General features: G+C 40.9%; 1 protein-coding gene across 1 annotated transcript; it reads left to right on the forward strand.

Annotated features, from left to right (window-relative positions):
- The first annotated feature begins 7,438 nt into the window (after positions 1-7,438).
- Positions 7,439-23,069, forward strand: vbp1 (von Hippel-Lindau binding protein 1). Its single transcript, XM_062065871.1, has 6 exons — positions 7,439-7,595; positions 15,858-15,982; positions 16,055-16,121; positions 22,297-22,395; positions 22,473-22,611; positions 22,683-23,069. The coding sequence occupies exons 1-6, from the start codon at positions 7,512-7,514 to the stop codon at positions 22,757-22,759; spliced, it is 591 nt and encodes a 196-aa protein (XP_061921855.1). The 5' UTR covers positions 7,439-7,511; the 3' UTR covers positions 22,760-23,069.
- Positions 23,070-23,112: the final 43 nt, after the last annotated feature.

The following is a 23,112-nucleotide window of genomic DNA, read 5'->3' on the forward strand; positions in this document are numbered from 1 at the left end:
AGAGGTACCAAAAAAACTGTGTGCTTCCTCTTTAAAGGTCGAAGGCTTCGCTGGGGTCACAAGAAGGTTACCTGTCACCAAACCACTTCCGGTTCAGATTGCTGGACCTCCTTTACAGACTGTACCCTGACATTCAAATCGCAAAGAAGGAACATTCCTGGTGTTACCTGATGGCTGAACCACCCAGCTGCGACACCACTACCAAGACTACTCCATGAGCTCATACCACAGCCTGAAACAACAGGAATGGCTGACATCCAACTGCTCTAACAGTGAAAACCCTGACTGGCTGAGATGTTTCCGTGTGTTCTGCCACCCGACTCGCCATATGTTATGATTATTTATATATGTTGGAACTCAAGGTGTGGCTGCTCATGTTGACCTATCTTTGCAACAGCTAGCATGGTATAAGATGGACACAATAGTGTCCCACATTGTTCCCTTGCTCTCTGTCTCGCCTACAAAACCAAAGAACTTAGGTACAATAATAAGACACGGCGTAGCTGCCAAACATTACACCGACACCCAAATACCACATTTTCAATTGTTTAGGTTTAGCCCATGGTTATGTTAAACACATAACTATGGGCTGCACTTTAGACACCTGTAGGCTACGAGGAGCTAGCAGCTACACAACAGCTGAGCTAAAACGACACATTACACATTTAAACATATCAAATAATTATACTTGCTCATTACATACACATAGTCGTCAAGACAGAAGTCTGATAGAAAGTATTCAGTAACAAACGTGTCTGCATCATTCAACTTTCTACAACATGAGCTTGACTTAATGAATTATTGGGGCCATCAGGTGTGGTAAAATTTCAAAATACTATTGCTAAAGCATCCGCCATAAGGGTAGTATTTTTCTAGTATTGGTGACAATATAAATATAAGCATATTTTGTTACTTTCACCATATTGAATAAGTTACATAAAAGTTAGGGTTCAGATGAGTTTGAGTTAATTGTGATATTGCTAAGGGGTCCCCTACCCCAGTCATTTTCAACCAGTGTGCCGCGGCACACTAGTGTGCCGTGAGAGGTCGTCAGGTGTGCCGTGAGAAATTATTTAATATCTCCTAATTAACCATTGTCGGGTGACCGTGCTATAATAAAGTGCGGCAGATAATGTAATACTCATCTATTTCAGCAGGTGGCAGCAGAGGGCGATAAATACCTGTAAAGACAATCGCGTTAGCCTGCGCATCACGTGACAGTGACAGTTTGGGATCACAGCAAGAGGAGGCGAGCAAGTGACAGTGATGGAGAAGTTTTTGAGAAGGGAAAATGCAAATGGCGAACAGGGTCCTGGACAAAGTTTTCAAGTTTATTCACAATACTATAGAACAATTACAATATTAGTGAATATCATTTAAAGATATCGGTAAGTGAAAAGGTCCCCCAAATAAGCTAGAAGAAGCTTTTGACAGGGGGTCCAAAGGACAGTATATACATGGAATGATGAAAAATGGTAGCAAGCACAACAACAACAAAAAAAAACAACAACGCTATATGATAAACACAAGATAATAATACTAAAGCATGCATACACATACACACATACATTCATTCGACCATGCAAAACCCAACAGTAGTCAACCCCACATGAGGCATTAGAGATAGGTGGTTAATAGGTAAGTTTTCAGTTTCTTTTTGAAGTTGGGGAATGGATACAGCATCTTGGGGCTCTCATTAAGCCGGTTCCAAATCTTAGGTCCCCTGCATACACCACTTCGATCGGTACAAGCCAGTAGACGATGTTTACCTGATATCAGATCTAAGTTACGAGTGCTGTGGGCATGCTGGGGATGGTAGATAGGAACCAAGCTACAGAGCCTAAGATTCAGCCTGTGGATGACTTGATAGGTTAAACAAGCATTTTGATAAATATTGAACTCTGTCAGTCTTAAAAGATGATAATTATGAAATAGATGTCGAGTGGGGGCATTAAACTTGGACCATGACAGGGCCCGTATGATTTTCTTTTGCATAGATTCTAATTTGTGAAGGTAGGTAGGGAAGGTTTTACACCAGATGACACTACAGTAGTTTAGATGTGGTTCAAAAAGAGTTTTATATAGGGTAAGTAGAGCATACAGAGGAAGATAATGACGAAAGTGAAAGAACAGGCCAACCTATTTGGATAATTTGTTTAACAGATGGCTAATGTGACATTTGAAATTGAGATATTTGTCAATGATGACCCCCGGGAATTTTGTGGAATACACTCTCTGTATTTTCCTGCCCATTGATGTTAACATGGCAGTGCACAGTATTTGTCCGGTTTTTATTAGAATGAAATAAAATAAAATTTGTTTTATTAACATTAAGTGAGAGCTTATTGCATTTGAACCAGGAATCCACTTTCACAAGCTCTGAATTGACAGTTACTTGTAGATCGTGGAGGCTCCTGTGTGAGGTAAACAAATGTGTATCATCAGCAAAAATTATTTTATGAAAAGTTTCGGAGGAGTTTACAAAATCATTTACATATAGGATAAAAAGGAGAGGCCCCAAGATGGATCCCTGGGGAACCCCATAATTGATGGTCAAACAGGGTGAATTGTGATCATTGACGAATACACATTGTTGCCTTCCGTATAGGTAAGAACGAAACCAATCAAGAGGTACCCCTCTGACACCATAGTGGTATAGCTCATATAATAAAATCTCAAAGTCTATTGTGTCAAAGGCCTTGGACAGATCCAAAAAAATACCAATACCACATTTTCCTTCTTCGATACCTTTTCCAAGAGGTCGAGTATATACAGGTGGTACTTTTTTTACGAAAACCATATAGGGAGGGGACAAGGATATCTAGTTTTTCTAGTCAAAATTCTGACCCAGATGAAGGCTCTAGTATGAGTGGTCTACAAAATAAAAAAAGACGGTGAGCTCGAGGCAATAAAGCGAAAGCTATCTTTCATTTGGATTGACTTTCACCGGGGATGCGACAGCACCGACTCCGCAGTGCTTGGTGTGTGGTGAGAAGCTATCCAATAGCGCCATGGTGCCAAGCAAGCTTAAACGCCATCTCCAAACGAAACACCCCGATGGACTATTTTGTACGCTTACGTACAAACAATGAGAAACAGGCAACTTTTCTGAGAAAAACCACAAAGGTAAACAAGAGAGCCCTCAAAGCTTGCTACCTTGTTGTTGAACTCGTAGCTAAATCAAAAAAGTCCCACACTGTGGCAGAAACATTAATACTGCGAGCTTGTAAAGCCATTGTAATAGTAGTGAGTATAAATACATTTAGAAAATTATAATATTAACTATATGTATTGTGTCATTTTGGTTGGTGGTGTGCCGCAGGATTTTGTAAATGTACAAAGTGTGCCACGGCTTAAAAAAGGTTGAAAATCACTGCCCTACCCTAACACCACCCCCCAGTGGACCATAGAGGCTGAAGAGACAATTACTGACCTCAAACATGACCTGTCCTCCGCTACTTGACTATTAGCTGACCTTTTTCTTAGATGTTTCTGAAAGTGATAGTATGATTAACACAGTCCTTTTTTCAGAAACAGAAGGGGGTGAGTGAGGGTGGATACAGACTCCTTGGAACAAAATCGACAATCATCCGACTCTGACACATTCCATAGTTTTAACATTTTTCCCGTGGGTAAGAAGTTATAACTAATTTTAATTTGAAAATAACGATTTTACACATCGATAGTAGTTTAATAGATCAAATTTAGAATATGGAGGAGGTGAGGGTGAACCATGTATAGTCTTTGATTTCACTGATATGATCAATACGGTACAAGGGAAAAGGTACGTACTGACTTGTGTTGACAATCACAGTGGTTGGCCGGAAGCAACAACAACCTCAAAAGAGGATGCAATATCAGTAATTAAATGACTTGTGAATGACCTAGTACCCCGACATGGTTTCCCCAAAAAGATTAGGTCAGACAACGGCAACCATTTAAAAAAAAAAAAACTCACTTAGCCTTGGTCGAAAAGGCTTTCGGACTAGAACACAGGTTTGGGGTACCATCCTGAGTCCCAAGGCAAGGTTGAAAGGATGGACCAGAACATAAAAAACTAATTGGCTAAAATCTGTGCACAGACCAAATTTAATTGGATTGACATGTTGCAATTAGCGTTAATGATCATTCGAAGGTCCGTGAATAAAACTGTTTTACCGCCCTTTGAGTTTTTCACCCTATGAGCTGCATACAGGTCAGCCATTCACAGGACCCCCCCATGGAAGGAGGACTCAGCGTAAAACCAAAATGGTATTTTACACAAAAAATTGCAGAATTTGTGTGCCAGTTCTTCTGTACAGATTCCCTTCCGCCCGCTGAGAGGGTCAAGATCAAGGTCATCAAACGCAAGTGGACGGAGCCCAGGTGGACTGGTCCCTTCTAGGTCGTAGAACGGACGTCCCACGCCCTTCGACTGGCTGGTGGAGGGGACACCTGGTACCACCTCTCCCTCTGCACTACAGCTGAAGAACCTGACAGATTACCAGCGGATGTCATTGCTGACATCGCCACAACATCTGCCCCTCAGCCCAGGAGACGAGAGAGATTTTCTACCTACATTACTCTTTTCAACTTCTATATTGTATATCCTTATTTGAGACCAGCCTTTATAGTCGAAGTTATCCAATTTCTCTTACTTGTTTTCAGCATAACTATCTGTGTCGTTATATTAAGTGAAAAGTTTGATGTTTATCCCCGTTTCGTTACCTGAATTACTCTGATTTTGATAGACGAAAGGCAGGATGTTACACGCAGTGTAACATCCTGCCTTAAAATTAATGTCCTTGAGAGGGCGTTAACTACCTCTACACCCTCTGTAGCACCTAAAGTACCACCCCACCTCGGTGGTGTTTCAAAGGCTCACATCCGTGCGTGCTAATGACATCACCACCGAAGGCCTGGTAACTTTGACCTTTGACCTTAGGAGCGGGTGCAGACAACCTTTGGCTCAGGTGGATGCCAAAACCTGGGTGACTGTGTTGCTTCTTCCGCTGGACGTCCTTTTCCCCGCACATACCCCGCCCCTTTTAAGTTGACTGACATAAATGGCTCAGACTGTCTTATTTCCTTGTTCTCTGAACCCACGCCACTAGGGTGTGATTTGTTGGCTAGTGTGTACCCTCCTGTTGACAATTCCACCCGACTTCTTCCATTTGTGGCCCAAAAGCTGAATTACACGTGTTTTCAATTCAAAGGACCCTCTTCGTCCCCCAACAAATTGGGTGACATTAACCCTTCCTGGTGCACCACACTGATAGATGGCTCGAGGATAGGCCCTTGGGCACGAGCTGACTTATTCTGGTATTGTGGGGAGCACAGATTGTACATTAGAATTCCAAAGTTATTCGTGGGGTTTTGTGCTATGGTTAGACTGGTGACCCCACTCACTCTAGTGGGTACCAAATTAACTCCCCTTGTAACTCCTGTCTCAGCTGCCACTCTAACTCCCCGCCGACGCCGTCATGTTTTATCTCGGAGGAGTGTAAAGGGCTCCTTCGATTTGACGAGGAACCCTGATGGTGTTTACTTTGATGCAATAGGCCAACCTAGGGGGGTCCCCTCACAACATAAATTGTGGTGTGAATTCTGTGCAGGTTTCGAAAACCTTCCTATCATTGGTGCTATTTTCCCTGTGACCGCTACTAAAAATGTTGAACGCATTAACTATGTTTTTTATAATCTGTTGAGACTGACCAACCTGACTCGTGACGCCGTTGAGGGACTTGCTGAACAACTTGCCCCGACCTCCCTCATGGCCATCCAGAACCGCATAGCCCTTGGTTGCATCCTAGCCAAGGAAGAAGGCGTGTGTGCAATGTTTGGTGACCAATGTTGTACCTTCATTCCTAACAACACTGCCCCCGATGGCTCAGTTCAGAGGGCCTTAGAAGGCCTCCATGCCCTGTCCAGGGAACTTACTGAAGTTTCAGGGGCCTCTGACCCCTTCAAAGATTGGCTCCAGAGCACATTTGGCAGGTGGACTGAGCTAATTAAGTCCGTCCTGGTCTCAATTGGAGGTTTTTTTGGACATCATAGCCTCATGTGGCTGCTTTATCGCCCCTTGTGCTAAATCTTTATGCACCCGCATCATTGTTAGAGCTTTAGAAGGTCAACCCCACCCTGTTTCTGGACTCGTTATGACTCTAAAGGGGGTCGAGCAAAATGGAGACTTTCGAGAAATGTTGGTTTCCTTCCCTGACCATGACGACAGTGACGTGGACTCCCTCCATCTATCTCCAATGTAAATATGCTGTTGTTTTTATTGCTAGCTTGTTCAAAGAAAAAAAACAGCACCTACTTTAATGTGGGGCGTGCTTTAGAAGTGTTTAACTAGTAGTAAAAGATCTTATTAGAAGATCTTAAAGGGGGAGTGATGGAACGAGATATTTTCCATACATCCATATTTTGTGTTACTTTTTACTTCCGTAGTCATATTACAAAACAGCTAGTGCTTTTCCAAATTGTCTGCTTAGTAAAAGGTTGACTGTGTGTTTGAGGCCTTGGAGCGTCTGGAATGCAAGCGGTAGACAAAACAAAAGGGGAGAAGAGGACAGGAAGAGGGGGAAGAAGGCAGACCGGATAGAGCCACGCATCGGGATAGTTTGGGCAAGGCTGGTCTCATTATTGCCAAAGCTTTGACAATAAACAACGAAATACCAACTACTGCTTTTGGTGGTCAATTTAACATCAGCTTATTTGCCATTAAAAGAACTTGGGAGTGGACAGCAGACTTTGACTTCCTTGGGAGGAAGAGCTGTCGACGCAACACTATCTATCTATCTATCTATCTATCTATCTATCTATCTATCTATCTATCTATCTATCTATCTATCTATCTATCTATCTATCTATCTATCTATCTATCTATCTATCTATCTATCTATCTATCTATCTATCTATCTATCTATCTATCTATCTATCCATCCATCCATCCATCCATCCATCCATCCATCCATCTATCTATCTATCTATCTATCTATCTATCTATCTATCTATCTATCTATCTATCTATCTATCTATCTATCTATCTATCTATCTATCTATCTATCTATCTATCTATCTATCACTCTATCTATCTATCTATCTATCTATCTATCTATCTATCTATCTATCTATCTATCTATCTATCTATCTATCTATCTATCTATCTATCTATCTATCTATCTATCTATCTATCTATCTATCTATCTATCTATCTATCTATCTATCTATCTATCTATCTATCTATCTATCCATCTATCTATCTAATATTGGATAGTTTTTAACGTGGACCCCGACTTAAACAAGTTGAAAAACGTATTCGGGTGTTACTATTTAGTGGTCGATTGTACGGAATATGTACTGTACTGTGCAATCTACTAATAACAGTTTCAATCAATCAATCAATTTTACTACATGGCTGCACTCAGGTCATTACAGTCTAAAGCCACTAGAGGGAGTCCTTGCTTACCCCACCTCTTGAAGCTGCCTTCTTACAAGCAAGGCGAGGAAGAAAGAAGCAGCCTCTCCCCATGATGGCGGCCACCATAGACAACAGCAATGCCGTGCAGGCGACCAAGAAAAAGCATCTCGGTATTCCCGAGGCGGTGTTCGTGGTACGTGGGCCCTTCGTCGTCGTGCGTGTATCATGTCCTGACACTATTTCTTCGGGAAGTGACTCGTCTCGGTGCTCGTAAGGCAGCGTTTGTGAGCATGGTGCTAGCACTAAGTTAGCTTGCTCACTAAAAGTGTGTGAGAGCCGAACACTTCCAAGTGTGGACCCTTGTCTTGTTCGAGCTTCGCTAAGGTTCTTCTAAGGTTTGGGCTTTCTTTTCTAAAAGAGTAGGTAGGAGCCGTCATTGTTCCGAGTTTAATATATCACTTAGGTTTGGTTCAGTGGTGTTTAATGAGCAGGAGGATCCCTCTCTTTCTTATCATGTTTCCAACTGTGTTATTTTAACTGTCCACTTTGCAACTGTAGGCAGTGATCTCATTACAGGGTATCTGCAGGGTCTTAAAAAGTCTTAAATACAATCATTTGATTTTAAGGCCTTTTTAAAATGTCTAAAATTCTCCTAAAATCTCATAAAAAGTCTTAAATACCATTTTGAAAGGTCTTAAAAATCTATTGACCTTATTAGTAGGGCTGTGAATCTTTGGGTGTCCCACGATTCGATTCAATATCGATTTTTGTTTTTTAATTCAACATGATTCTCGATTCAAAAACGTTTTTTTTCCCGATTCAAAACTATTTTCTATTCATTCAATACATAGGATTTCAGCAGGATCTACCCCAGTCTGCTGACATGCAAGCAGAGTAGTAGATTTTTGTAAAAAGCTTTTAAAATTGTAAAGGACAATGTTTTATCAACTGATTGCAATAATGTAAATTTGTTTTAACTATTAAATTAACCAAAAATATGACTTATTTTATCTTTGTGAAATAGTGGTTAGAGTGTCCGCCCTGAGATCGGTAGGTTGGAGTTCAAATCCCAGCCGAGTCATACCAAAGACTATAAAAATGGGACCCATAACCTCCCTGCTTGGCACTCAGCAACACGGGTTGGAGTTGGGGGTTAAATCACCAAAATGATTCCCGGGCGCGGCGCCGCTGCTGCCCACTGCTCCCCAAGGGGATGGGTCAAATGCAGAGGACAAATTTCACCACATCTAGTGCGTGTGTGACAATCATTGGTACTTTAATCTTTAATCTTTAATATTGGACACAGTGTGTTGTCAAGCTTATGAGATGCGATGCAAGTGTAAGCCACTGTGACACTATTGTTATTTATTTTTATTTTTTTTAATAAATGTCTAATGATAATGTCAATGAGGGATTTTTAATCACTGCTATGTTGAAATTGTAACTAATATTGATACTGTTGATAATATTCATTTTTGTTTCACTACTTTTGGTTTGTTCTGTGTCATGTTTGTGTCTCCTCTCAATTGCCCTGTTTATTGCAGTTCTGAGTGTTGCTGGGTCGGTTTTGGAATTGGATTGCATTGTTATGGTATTGCTGTGTATTGTTTTGTTGGATCGATTTTTTTAAATTGAGAATCGATTCTGAATCGCACAACATGAGAATCGCGATTCGAATTCCAATCGATTTTTTCTCACACCCCTACTTATTAGGGCTGGGGGATATGGACGAAAAAGTATATCTCAATATATTTTTGCTTAAACTCAATATTCCATATACAGACCTCAGACCTCGTCCCCCCCAAATTCAAGACTCTCATGGGGAAAAAAATACATTCTACTATTTTGCCACCACACAGTGGAATGCACTACCAACCATACTTGCCAACCTTGAGACCTCCGAATTCGGGAGATTGGGGTGGTGGGCGGGGTTATGGGGGGAGGAGTATATTTATAGCTAGAATTCACTGAAATTCAAGTATTTCTTATATCAAATCAAATCAACTTTATTTATAAAGCACATTTTAAATTTACCACAGGGGTAGCCAAAGTGCTGTACAATGGGCAGGTTAAAAGATAACACAAGAGAAACGAGCAAGCACACCACAACAGAGCACGATAAAAAAAACAACAACATAAAAACAGGTTCACAGCAGGTGCATTGTGGGACGCCATAGCAGGATGGAGATCACTGAGTGTTAAAAGCCATGGAATAAAAGTATGTTTTTAAGAGCGATTTAAAAACAGGAAGAGAGGAGGCCTGTCTAACACTCAAAGGTAAGCCATTCCAGAGCTTTGGAGCAGCAGCGGCGAAAGCTCTGTCACCTCTAAGCTTCAGCCTTGTGTCAGGGACCGTCAATAGCAGCTGATCTTAAGGATGGGGGGGGGGGGCAGTAAGGCTGAAGGAGGTCGGAGAGATATGTTGGAGCGAGGTTGTTTAGACATTTAAAAACAAATAGTAGGAGTTTAAAATTGATTCGGTAACGCACAGGGAGCCAGTGAAGGGACGCTAGTATAGGGGTGATGTGCTCACGCCTGCGGGTCTGTGTTAGCAGACGAGCAGCAGAGTTCTGCACGAGCTGCAGGCGGGCGAGGGAGGCCTGGCTAATGCTTACGTACAGGGCATTGCAGTAGTCAAGACGAGTCGAGATAAAGGCGTGTATTCATTTCTCGAGATCATGTCCTGACAGAAACGGTTTCACTTTCGCTATTTGGCGTAGTAGATAAAAGCTTTTTTGTACGACGCTGCTGATTAGTTTTTCAAACTTAAAATCTGAGTCAAACTTTACCCCCAGGTTTGTGACACAGTCACTAAGATACGGGGACAGAGTGCCGAGGTCCACGTTGGGGGAGGGAGAGCGACTTGGACCGAACAACATAATTTCTGTTTTGTTTTCATTTAGGCTCAGGAAGTTAACTGAAAGCCAAGCTTTGATGTCGTGCAGGCAGTCAATAAGACGTTGGACCGTGGTATTTTGTGCCAAGGGAAAGTAGATCAAATAAAATAAAAATGAAATGCGATACCGTACTTCCTGAAAACAGAACCAAGGGGGATATATATATATATATATATATATATATATATATATATATATATATATATATATATATATATATATATAGAGGACAGTACACAGTAATGAAAACACAGTTGTTCTACTAACTGTACTGTACTTGCTGCTTACTTAAAAAAAACAAAAAACACTTACCTTTCACTATTTGGGTAAGTTAAAGTTAAAGTACCAATGATTGTCACACACACACTAGGTGCGGCGAAATTATTCTCTGCATTTGACCCATCACCCTTGATCACCCCCTGGGAGGTGAGGTGAGGCGAGCTGTGAGCAGCAGCGGTGGCCGCGCCCGGGAATCATGTTTGGTCAATTCCAAAGCTTTTGTTCTGCCATTTGATTACTGGCTAGCAATCTCTGAATCCGGTAACGTATCCTTCACGGATTTGTTGAAAACATCCGCAAATGAGAACGGAATGTTGCTTGCAGCTATCAGCATAGCCATCTTTGTCTCGGCATATGTTACACCCTCGGGTCTCCATTTAGCGAGGTGGCCCATAATACTGGGCTGTGACTGGTGCTGCGTTGCCGCCGCCTTGTGCTTCTCTGACCGTTCATGAGTGACTATATCCGTTCGGCCACCGTGTTTAATGGAGAAGTCTGATCTACAAAATTTGCAGGCAGCATACCCCTTCCCCTTCGAGCTGTCCTGGATGAATTGAAATTCTTGTTTCCAATCATTTTGGAACTTGCAAGCGTACTTCTTCTTACTCATCATTGCCATGACTGTCTCTTCTTCGTTCTTCTGCTTTGTCTCCTTCTTGTTGTGAGTGCAGTTGTGCACTCTCCAAAAGCCGTAGATGTTATAACGTGACTGGGCTGGCACGCTGTTTATATGGAGGAAAAGTGGACATGACGACATGCTGTCCTCACTCAGGTCCAATATTGTTGTCCGGCTGGAAATCGGGAGAATGGTTGTCCCGGGAGATTTTCGGGAGAGGCACTGAAATTCGGGAGTCTCCCGGAAAATTCGGGAGGGTTGGCAAGTATGCTACCAACAGACCTTAAAATTCGAACTTCCCTACTAAATTTGAAAACTGCCATAAAATCATGGCTCAGCTCAACCTCTACCTGATCTGAACCAAAATGTATCCCCATCAACTCTTCGAAGCATCAAACAGGTTTATATGTGGTTATAGTGTATATATATTTATATGTGGTTATAGTGTATATATATTTATATGTGGTTATAGTGTATATATATTTTCTCATTCTGTTTTGCACACTCTTGGAGTCAACATGTGCATAGTCATATACATAGTGTCATGTGCATAGTGTATATACCCCCCACCCCCTCCCATTTTTAAAATATATTTTTCAAATCACCTGACATGTATATATACTGTGTATATGTACATAATTTATCAATTTTTAACGTAATTTTTTATATACATGTTACAGGTTGTATATCTTATTATTGAATGTATCAAATGTGATGAATATTTAATGGACCACAATGGAAACAAGCCTTTTGGCTTTTTGTGCCATCCATTTGCCTTATTAAAGCATTACATGGATTCAATTCTTTAAGATGTCAATAAACTTCTCAACCAATCAAAAAAACTATATTGCCGAACGTATTTGGCCACCCATCCAAGTGATCAGAATAAGGCGTCCTAATCACTTGGCCTAGCCACAGGTGTATACAATCAAGCACTTAGGCATGGAGACTGTTTCTGCAAACATTTGTGAAAGAATGGGCCGCTCTCAGGAGCTCAGTGATTTCCAGCGTGGAACTGTCATAGTTAAAGTTAACTTAAAGTACCAATGATTGTCACACACACACTAGATGTGGTGAAATTTGTCCTCTGCATTTGACCCATCCCCTTGATCAACCCCTGGGAGGTGAGGGGAGCAGTAAGCAGCAGCGTTGGTGGTGCCCAGGAATCATTTTTGGTGATTTAACCCCCAATTTCAACCCTTGATGCTGAGTGCCAAGCAGGGAGGTAATGGGTCCCATTTTTATAGTCTTTGGTATGACTCGGCCGGGGTTTGAACTCACCGATCTCAGGGCGAACACTAACCACAAGGCCACCTGTGCAACAAATCCAGTCGTGATATTTCCTCGCTCCTCAATATTCCAAAGTCAACTGTGGGCTTTATTATAAGAAAATGGAAGAGTTTGGGAACAACAGCAACTCAGCCACGAAGTGGTAGGCCACGTAAACTGACAGAGGGGTCAGCGGATGCTGAAGCGCATAGTGCAAAGAGGTCGCCCACTCTCTGCACAGTCAGTTGCTACAGAGCTCCAAACTTCATGTGACCTTCCAATTAGCCCACGTACAGTACGCAGAGAGCTTCATGGAATGGGTTTCCATGGCCAAGCAGCTGACTCTAAGGCATACATCAAGTCCAATGCAAAGCGTCTGATGCAGTGGTGTAAAGCATGGACTCTAGAGCAGTGGAGACGCCTTCTCTGGAGTGATGAATCACGCTTTTCCATCTGGCAATCTGATGGACGAGTCTGGGTTTGGAGGTTGCCAGGAGAACGGTACATTTCGGACTGCATTGTGCCGAGTGTGAAATTTGGTGGAGGAATTATGGTGTGGGGTTGTGTTTCAGGAGTTAGGCTTGGCCCCTTAGTTCCAGTGAAAGGAACTTTGAATGCTCCAGGATACCAAAACATTTTGGACAATTCCATGCTCCCAAACTTGTGGGAACAGTTTGGAGCGGGCCCTTTCCTCTTCCAACATGACTGTGCACCAGTGCACAAAGCAAGGTCCATAAAGACATGGATGACAGAGTCTGGTGTGGATGAACTTGACTGGCCTGCACAGAGTCCTGACCGGAACCCGATAGAATACCTTTGGGATGAATTAGAACGGAGACTGAAAGCCAGGCCTTCTCGACCAACATCAGTGTGGGACCTCACCAATGTGGTTTTGGAAGAATGGTCAAAAATTCCTATAAACACACTCCGCAACCTTGTGGGACAGCCTTCCCAGAAGAGTTGAAGTTGTAATAGATGCAAACGTTATATTGAACCCTATGGGTTAGGAATGGGATGGCACTTCAAGTTAATATTTGAGTCAAGGCGGGTGGCCAATTACTTTTGGTAATATAGGGTATATCTCGATATATTTTTCAGCGAAAATATACATATAAAGATTCATTTTTTAAGCGATATTCACTGAAATTGAAGTGCATGACAACTACTGTAAACAGTCAGTGGCACTTTTATTAACCCACTTAGTTAACATGGGTATTTACAGCACAGAAAATAAACTGTTAAATTAGCACAGAATTACATAACATAAATAAAATAGAAAAATAATATTTATTTGTAAAATAAATAACATAGCTGTGCAAATAATACAACATGTATCAAACTCGGATAAAAAATACATTTGCAGGCAGGCAGGCAGGCACTTTTTAATTCCCGGTCGACGATGTAATGGACCCACATGTACGGTTCTAGAAGTGGTCCGCGCAAAGTAAGTGACTTGACTTCATTGTGTGGCTATGATCCTCCTAATTTCGTCGTACATTTCGCGGGAATATTCTCTTTTCTCTTCTCCGACTCTTGTCGTTATTTGGGATTTCTGTTGTGATTTCTCTTCCTGGTTCCACGACCCGCCCTATCTTGCCTCTGATTGACCTGTCCCTAATGTTTTGCCTTACTCTTAACCAATCGTGACACATCATAGTAAACCAACCAATCATGGATGATTTTATACGTAAACCAACCAATCATGGATGATTTTATATGTAAACCAACCAATCATTGATCTTTCCCGTATATGTTGTCCCCTGCCCGTGGAGTTGCACCAGTCCACTTCTTTCTCTTCTCCCTCTCTCTTCTTTTGTAGCATGTATCTCAGCTAGCCGCTACATTGGTCTAAAATTTGCTAAGCTACGGAAATCGCTTCTTTCCCGAGCGCGGAGCACACTGCTACTCACTGCTCATGGGGATGGGTCAAATGCAGAGGACAAATTTCACCACACCTAGTATGTGTGACCATCGTTGGGACGTTAAAAAGTGGAGAAGCGACTGCCAATCTACTGGGAAATGTAGTTAAGCTACGTAACTGGTGGTGGCACAGTCAGACTACATTTTTGCTTGTGTTGTTGTTGTGGGTCAGTGCAGTGGGGGGGAGACGACAAGCACCACTTCGAAGGGTAGTATTGCGGTGTAGAACAAGGAACACAACAAATAAGCGGCGTTTGGTCATTTTAACGTGAAAAAAATTATATCGATATTACGATATTTTCTTAATTCATATCGTGTTTAAAAATATATCGATATATCTTACAAATTTGATATATCGCCCAACCTTAATTGACCTTACTTTTATTTAAAACATGCCTAAACTTCAGTCTCGCTTTGAAATGTTTTGATTTTTGAGGACGCTATAACGTAACTACACAGCGGAACTAACTGCGCTGCCCGGTCAAAATTTATCAAACACCACCAGTTATTGCTGTGCGTGTGCAGCTGTGTGTTGACAGCTTAGTTAGCATAGCAACGGAGAAAACCTTAAACAGAACTGAATTACAGTACTTGCATGCATGGGTAAGTGCAAGTTTAAGGATTTGTGGCTTCAGGACGAACAGTGCAGTGCATGGTTGAAGCCGGTGGAGGGAAACCATATGAAGCACACCGCACTTTGTGCAAGAAAACTTCAAAACTTGGAACATTGGTGGGCATCAAGGCATTGGAATCCCGTTGCAAATCGTAAAAGCACAAAGCGGTCATAAAATGCCAGCAGCAAATACCGTCAATCAGCCACTATTGCTCCACATCAGGAGCCGGAGCATCGAGTTTCAGCGCAACCCAGTCTGCTGCAACTCCAGTTGACCTCCGGACAGTGTTTGGGTCTACGCCGACACTAAAAGCGGAGGTGCTATTGACTTTTCACACGGTAACTAAGCACCAGTCATATACTGACAATGAGAACATTGATGAGCGGTTCCAGATTATGTTCCCGGATTCAGAGATGGTAAAAACGTTTAAGTGTGGAAAAGACAAGACGGCATACATAGCGCGATTTAGATTAGCCGATTACATCAAGAGAGACCTCATCAAGCGAACAAGACCAAGCAGTTGGACATGCATGTGCGTTTTTGGGAAGGCGAGCGGGTCCAGTCAAGGTACTTGGGGTCCCAGTTTATGGGGCATGTGACGCCTCAGGACTTAATTCCGGGCCTCCAATTTTCCTTCAAGTCTTTTGTACTTTTTTTGCCTGTATCAATGTGAAATGGGCCTTAAATTGTATTCAATATGGTCTTTAAAAAGTCTTAAATTTGGCTTGTTGAAACCTGCAGAGACCCTGCATTATCACCCAAACAGTCATTCATTGAAAAGGAGGCCATCATATTATTTGTACATGATTTGTTTGTCCTCTCACTGGTTTCGGTGCGCATTTCTCTCTTTTGTGGGACAGGAGGATGTGGACTCTTTCATGAAGAAGCCGGGCAACGAGACAGCGGACGCGGCTTTAAGGAAGCTGGATGAGCAATACCAGAAGTATAAGTACATGGAGCTTAACCTATCGCAGAAGAAACTCCGGTAAACCACAGTCCACAGATTTACCCATTGAGATTGTTTTAGTTAAACCTCTTTTTCTCTGTTGGCTTCCAGATTAAAAAGCCAGATCCCGCAAATAAAACAGACACTAGAGATCCTGAGGCACATGCAAAAGAAAAAGGTTTGTTAGGCTTTTTTTGTGTGCATTGATCGTCTATTTGTTTGCACGTCTCTTCGAATCTCCATTGGAACATCTGTGCATGGATGCATGTTGTTTTGATTGGCGATTTGGGGGGCGGCGTTGCTCAGATGGTCGAGTAGATTGTTTAAATCCAGCTTCCGTCATCCTACAGTGTTGGCGTTAACGCACTTTTTGTGTCTTTTTATGCATTGATATCAGAAAGGACGCAAATTTCCGGAAGACAGCGAGTCCCCCTGATGAAGTTTTTTTTTTTTTACCGCCCTGTTTGCTTGTTTTTTTGTTTATCAATTATCGCCTTCCGCCGGTGTTTTGTTTATATTTGCCGGGTCAAATTATTAGTTATTGGTCGACTTCAAAGTAATGAACTTTCCGGTTTCTTTTTTTAAAATTTTGATTTGCCAAAATTTTATCGATCACAAATGCTGCATTTCTGGTATTAGGACTCCCGCGTGCGATTGTTTTCGTCATGGTGAGCAATAAACCCAAGAAGCTAAACTTAAATGAAAAGTGGCTTCAGGAGCCACTTTGATTTTCAAAGATCAAGCCTCACCAGGCACCAAGAAACATCATGTTACACCTTTCCTGCTTGTCTGCTCCCAGACCATGGTCAAGGAGCACGGGGAAAGACGAGGCCGTTGATTTGTTACAACTCTGTATTTATGTTTTCCACAAAGCCAACCGGACATCCACCATGCAATTAACACTCCAGAACATGCTAGCGCTCCATCTCCTAACTTGCCCTCTCACTTACACACGTCACTTACCCCACATATTGTCATTCTGAAAGAGGAACACACAACTTATGGCCATCACCAAGCCATAGATGAAATGCTAGAGTGCCACTGTATTAAATGGCATTGAAACTAACTAGCCAAATCCCAAGTTTGTTTGCATTATTTGCGATGAAAGTGTAGATGTGGCGGTTTTTAAATGACTGATGATCTACATACAGGTGAGAATAATCAATTAAATGTGTCATATGCATGTATGCCCTGCAGGGCACACCATTATCATCATTTCATGACCGAGGCAAAAAACTTGTTACACTTTTATACTGAAAAAAATACACCTACAACTTATTAAATGAAAATATAGAAAAAACTACTGGCAGCGGTAAAGTTTAGATCCATGAAGGAAAGAAGAAAGTGAATGAATGTTTATAACTGAATAAATTTACATATGCATAAACATTTGTTTTCTTTTGTATTATTTTTTTTATGAATTAACGTTTATGAAAACCTTTTTCCAAAACACAATATAAAATGTGAGATATAACAGGATAATGCATACACTTATCATTTGTTTTTAAAACGCTTACAAAAAAGTGGGACCCCAAAAATGTACTGTGAGACCCCCTTTTTATGACTTGATGGGATCCCTGGGACCCCATCTTGAAAATGACTAGCACCAACACTGATCCTAGCCTGTTGTCCTTGGGCAAAACACTTCACTCACCTTGCTCATGATGGGTCGTGGTTAGTGCCTTGCATGGTAGCTTCCTCCATCAGCGTGTGATTGTGTGGGAATGGGTGAATGTGACATATGATGTATCAATCAAAGTTTACTTATATAGCCCTAAATCACCAGTGTCTCAAAGGGCTGCACAAGCCACAATGACATGTAAAGCGTTTTGGGTATTGTTTCATGTATAGTAAAGTGCTATATAAAATACAGATCATTTACCATTGGACTAAATTGTCCATGGAGTCAATTAGGGATGTAATAATATGAAAATTAAATATCACGGTTATCCCAACCAAAATGATCACAGTTATTATTATCACAGAATTCATGAATGCGCTCAAAAAGTACTTTTACACACAAACTTGACAAATTTATTTAAAAAACAAAAACAAATATATAGACACTGTTATATAAAACCCACTACTTTGCATATTTTGTGTTTTTTATGCTTCACTGATATTTTAGTTCTTATTTAATGGCTAAGCTTTTATTGTTGTATATTGATAAGTACAATATCACTTTAAGATGTATTTACCGGTAAATGTTAATTGCGTAACAAATCCATCCATTTTCTACCGCTTATCCCTCTTGAAGTTGCGGGGGGCTTGAGCCTATCAATCCCAGCTGCACTCGGGCAAGGTACACCCTGGACAAGTCGCCACCTCATCGCAGGGCCAACACAGATAGACAAGACAACATACACACATTCACATTCACACACTAGGGCCAAGTTAGGGTTGCCAAGTGATTTATCTGATTTAATGGCTAAGCTTGTATTGTTTTAAATATTGGTTTGTACTGTAGCGCTTTAAAATCTATTATTTGTGGCGGGCATGGTTGTGTCCTATGCTGTTCAGTGGTCCTTGAATGCACCGTTAAAACACCTTTTTCTCATTTTCTCATTTAGAACGATGACGCTTTTTAGCACATCTTGTAGGTTCATTGTGCACAATTGAATAGCTGAGTTGCTCAGACAGCAATGTGTTTACATAAGTTTAGATTGAGGTACAGTATGTTGTTTCTTAATGACTGAAGACGTTAATGTCTCCTGTTAGCATTTAACTTGGCGAGCTGTTGCCAGTCAGTCCGGGAATTTGTCAAAAAAAGGGTTCTTTGATAATGTTTTTTTGATCATTTTCATTTAAAACGTTAATACTAACCGAAGTTTTATCGCAGTTATCATTATTACTATTTATCGTTAAAGCCCTCATGTCAATGTAAATGGTTGAGTGTACAGTAGATCCCAGCTATTGCTTCTAATAGCAAATAAACAGGACTAATTGAAACTCCCCAAAAATATCAATTTTTGACACAATACATTGGATACGGAAAGTATTCAAACCCCTTTAAATTTTTCGCTGTTTGTTTCATTGCACCCATTTGCTAAAATCAAAAAAGTTCATTTTATTTCTCGTTAATGTACGCTCAGCACCCCATCTAGACAGAAAAAAAACTAATGTAGACTTTTTTGGAAACTTATTAAAAATAAAAAACTGCAGCAACGTACAGACATCTTGGATTAAAACCAACGCTTCCCATCCAAACTGCTGGAACTTGTGAGGTGCTGCAAAGAGGAATAGGCGAAACTGCCCAAAGATAAATGTGCCAAGCTTGTGGCATCATATTCATCATATATAATTGCTGCCAAAGGTGCATCAACAAAGTATTGAGCAAAGAGTTTGAATACTTATGTACCTGGGATTTTTAAAATTTTCAATACATTTTCATAAATTTCTACATTTATTTTTTTCTGTCAAGATGGGGTGCTGAGTATACATTGAGAAATAAAATTAACTCTTTTGATTTTAGCAAATGGCTGCAATGAAAATGAGTGAAATATTTAAAGGGGTCTGAATACTTTCCATACCCACTGTATATGCCACTGTATGGAGGCGCTGCTGTATTACACCAGCCCGCTCCACAGCCTGCAAACTCTCCCGCTAGCTTGAGGTTGACTTATTTTCTGATTTCAGATCATTTGCAATAAAAGTGACTTTTGTAATTATTACATTACAGTGAGCTACAAAACCTCTAACTGTCATTGTTCACTCATAATGAAGGATAATAACAAGCTAAATTCATAGAAGCACAATCCAAGCTTTAGCCCTACAGTAGGCCTCATACTCTATTAAAATGCTGTTTGAACTGTAAAATATATATAGGCGCTCGCCTAGCAGTGTGACGATAGGTCAGCTCACAAGACGATACGATACACAATATTGGGTTAACGATACAATACCTTGACATCATTTTTTAGAAAACAGCAGTAACCAAATATAAGCAGACATACTTTTTCAATTAAGTTACGAAGCAGGGCAGGTGCATTTTGAAATGTTGACTGTTATTTCCAAAAATTACAACTAAAATGTGTCTGTCTGAAAATTCCTTCGAAAAAACTCTCTGCTGCAAGTCTTTCTTTGCTTCGGGCCTGCATCCGCTCTGATACATTTTTGGTAGTAGTGTCATGCTCGTAGCGCTATCCAACATAATTTCTTGAGGCTGTCTGCTACTTAACATCAGCGAGATGTAGTTGTTCTCATATGTGTCAATATTACAGCTGACGTCAGCTACCAAAGAGCTAAACTGTTTGCATAGAAAGAGCCACAGACGCCCAGTGGGACGTCATAGGTCAAACGAAAAAGCAATACATTTATCCGCGCTAAACGAAAATAAGCGTCCGGGAGGCACATGGCGTATGACCATTAGTCACATTAGAGAGAGCGCATGGACACTTGGACTTTACATGTGGGTGTAAAAATACAAAAAACAAAACTATTTGAGAAATCGGACTGATCTAGTGAATGGAAACGTAGTGAGTAAGAGCTGAATATAAAACTATCTGTCTTTGCCCCTTTGTGAGACTTGAAAAGTGGGCGAGGCTTCTGCTGTCATTTTATCTTTATTATATAGAGCTGGGCGATATGGCAAAAATAATGATCACAATTAATTTTCATATCATCCGATCTTGATTAATATCAGAATTTTTTTTTTTAAATTAAAGTAAATTGTCTCTTGCAGGATTATAGATTTACTTAACACACTTTCAAATGGTGAATTAATATTTGTATGCTTTAATTACTTGTATACATCAGTGCTTCTCACTAGTGCTTTGGCAAACAACAAGTGTTGACCCACCTTGTGGAGTTTCTGAAACTCTAATTCTGTATCTTATATTGAATGAAAATACATTCAAGTGCAGTTTTAATTTGAGGTACTGTAAAATGTGTACCAACACATAAAACAAGTCTAATGATTATTTACGGAACAAAATGTTATTTTTGTTATCCACAAACAAACAAAAAAGTGTCTGCAGACGTTTTTTTTTTAAATACATGTGTGGAGAGGAGTGGAATCTTTGCAGACGCATAAACAAAAAGTCTGATTTAAAAAATATGTAGTTATAAAAATGCCTTTTCCGATTCAATTTGTGGGTGTGTTGATTCTCCCAGTCGGAACCAATACAGTCACACAGACATTCTGTGAGCGCCAGACAGTCCGGATTTGGGGCAGGATTACTGGTGCGATGCAGCAGATAGTGAAAGTAAAGTCGCTGCTCCTGCTCATGTATTGTTTCAACTTCTATGCTTGTGTTAGTTATATTTCTTTATTTTGTTCTTTTGGGCTGCACTTCCAGCTGTGTAAAGGGAAGAGGCACAATGCTGATTGAACATTCATTACGTCGTGAGGAGACTGACTTTAGCGATGGTGGAACGGGATGGTCGCGCACATTTTCACACAAACACATACAAAAGTACACTAACACGCACACATTTACAGACACACAAGATCACGGTCAGTAAAGGTCGATTGTTCCATGCAGGATTATACCAAGCATCTTTGCTTCCCTACTGTTTACTACTGCGGTAACTTCCAACAGAAACTTCCGCCATGTTTGTTCGAGGAAATATGCTAACAGCTGATCACCAAGATGGAACTCAAATTCATCACGATCATGATCATATAATTGCCCAGCCCTACAATGATATATTTAGATTTGGACTTACCGGTATGGGGAATGAAAAATTGCCTATTTTTGGTTTTCACACTAGGGCCAATTTAGGGTTCAAAAACATGTTTTCCCTCAAAATATTTTTATCAAAAATCTGTAAATACAGTATGTTATATCCACAGTGTGTCCCCTGTGATGGACAAAATGGATGTATGATTGTCTTGTGTTGCGTTTCATTTACCTCGGAATTCATAGCTGGAAATGACGTCATAGCCGAGTTGTGAGCGTTCCAGTTACGAGGTTGGAAATCAAGCTATTTTTGGGCTTGCATTGTCTGAATAAAAACAACTTATGGGAAAATATGGACTATTTCTACAACCACCAAACACGGTGTAGAACATATATACCACATGAAATAAATGTTGTTTACACTACAGTGACGTTACTATATAAAAACGTCCAACCATATATTGTATATGGCTGTTTTACTACGACAAAAACTAATCAGAAGTGCTAGTAATGGATATTATAGAAGCAGATATCATTGTTTACATCCAGAGCAGACATCTTTAAAACAAACTCGGAGATGATGAGATAGCTCCAACTTTCCGAATCAGAAATACTACCTCCAGAGGCGTTCCAGTTGGAATTTCGACTCGGAACTCAGAAATTCCCACTTCTCAGTGCAAATGGAACGCACCATTGTGACAGTTTGCTTTTGTACTTCATTTTGTTTGGCAGGAAACCACGGATCCTATGGAGACACACTTCTTGTTGGCCGACAACGTTTACTGCAAAGCCTCAGTACCCCCCACCGACAAAGTCTGCCTATGGTTAGGTGTAAGTCAACTCAATGTGAAATTCCTAGAAGTAAAGAGTACTCTGTTAATTCTAAATTGTGGACCACCTCCTCAAAGGCCAACGTCATGCTGGAGTACGACATTGACGATGCTCAGGCTTTACTGGAGAAGAACCTCTGCACGGCCTCTCGCAATCTGGAGACTCTGGAAGATGACCTAGATTTCCTGCGAGACCAGTTCACCACCACTGAAGTCAGTATCCTTCCAACTTGAGGGTTCTGTGTGTGTTTGCTTTGTTGTTGCCCCTTAACCAGCCGCTCACCTCAGACATGGCGCGAGTCTACAACTGGGATGTGAAGAGGAGGAGCAAGGAGAACCTCCTAAAGTCCACAGACAAGTCTTAATCCAGATAGGACCACTCCTGACCCATTTCCTGCTAATGGTATTCAGTTCAGTCAGTGCAACAAACCCACTCTTACCGCGAGGTGTACCAAGGGCCGGACACTGGCGCTGTGTTTTGGATTCGGAATCAAGTCTAGTGTAGCCACGGCAGTCAATGTTTTTTTTACTTTTTAAAAGTCTATTTTCAGGTAAAAACAAATACAAATTTGTTTGTATTCTTTGTTCTTTCCTCTCCCCTTTTTGTTTCTCTGTATTTATTTGTCCGTCACAGTGCTCCTGAATTAAAACATTAATGAAGAACAGCAATGGCCATCAGATAAGAACTCTGTGTTATTTTAACAGATAAAGGGAGGCA

This window comes from Entelurus aequoreus, linkage group LG12 (assembly GCF_033978785.1).
Source record: "Entelurus aequoreus isolate RoL-2023_Sb linkage group LG12, RoL_Eaeq_v1.1, whole genome shotgun sequence".
NCBI lineage: Eukaryota > Metazoa > Chordata > Actinopteri > Syngnathiformes > Syngnathidae > Entelurus > Entelurus aequoreus.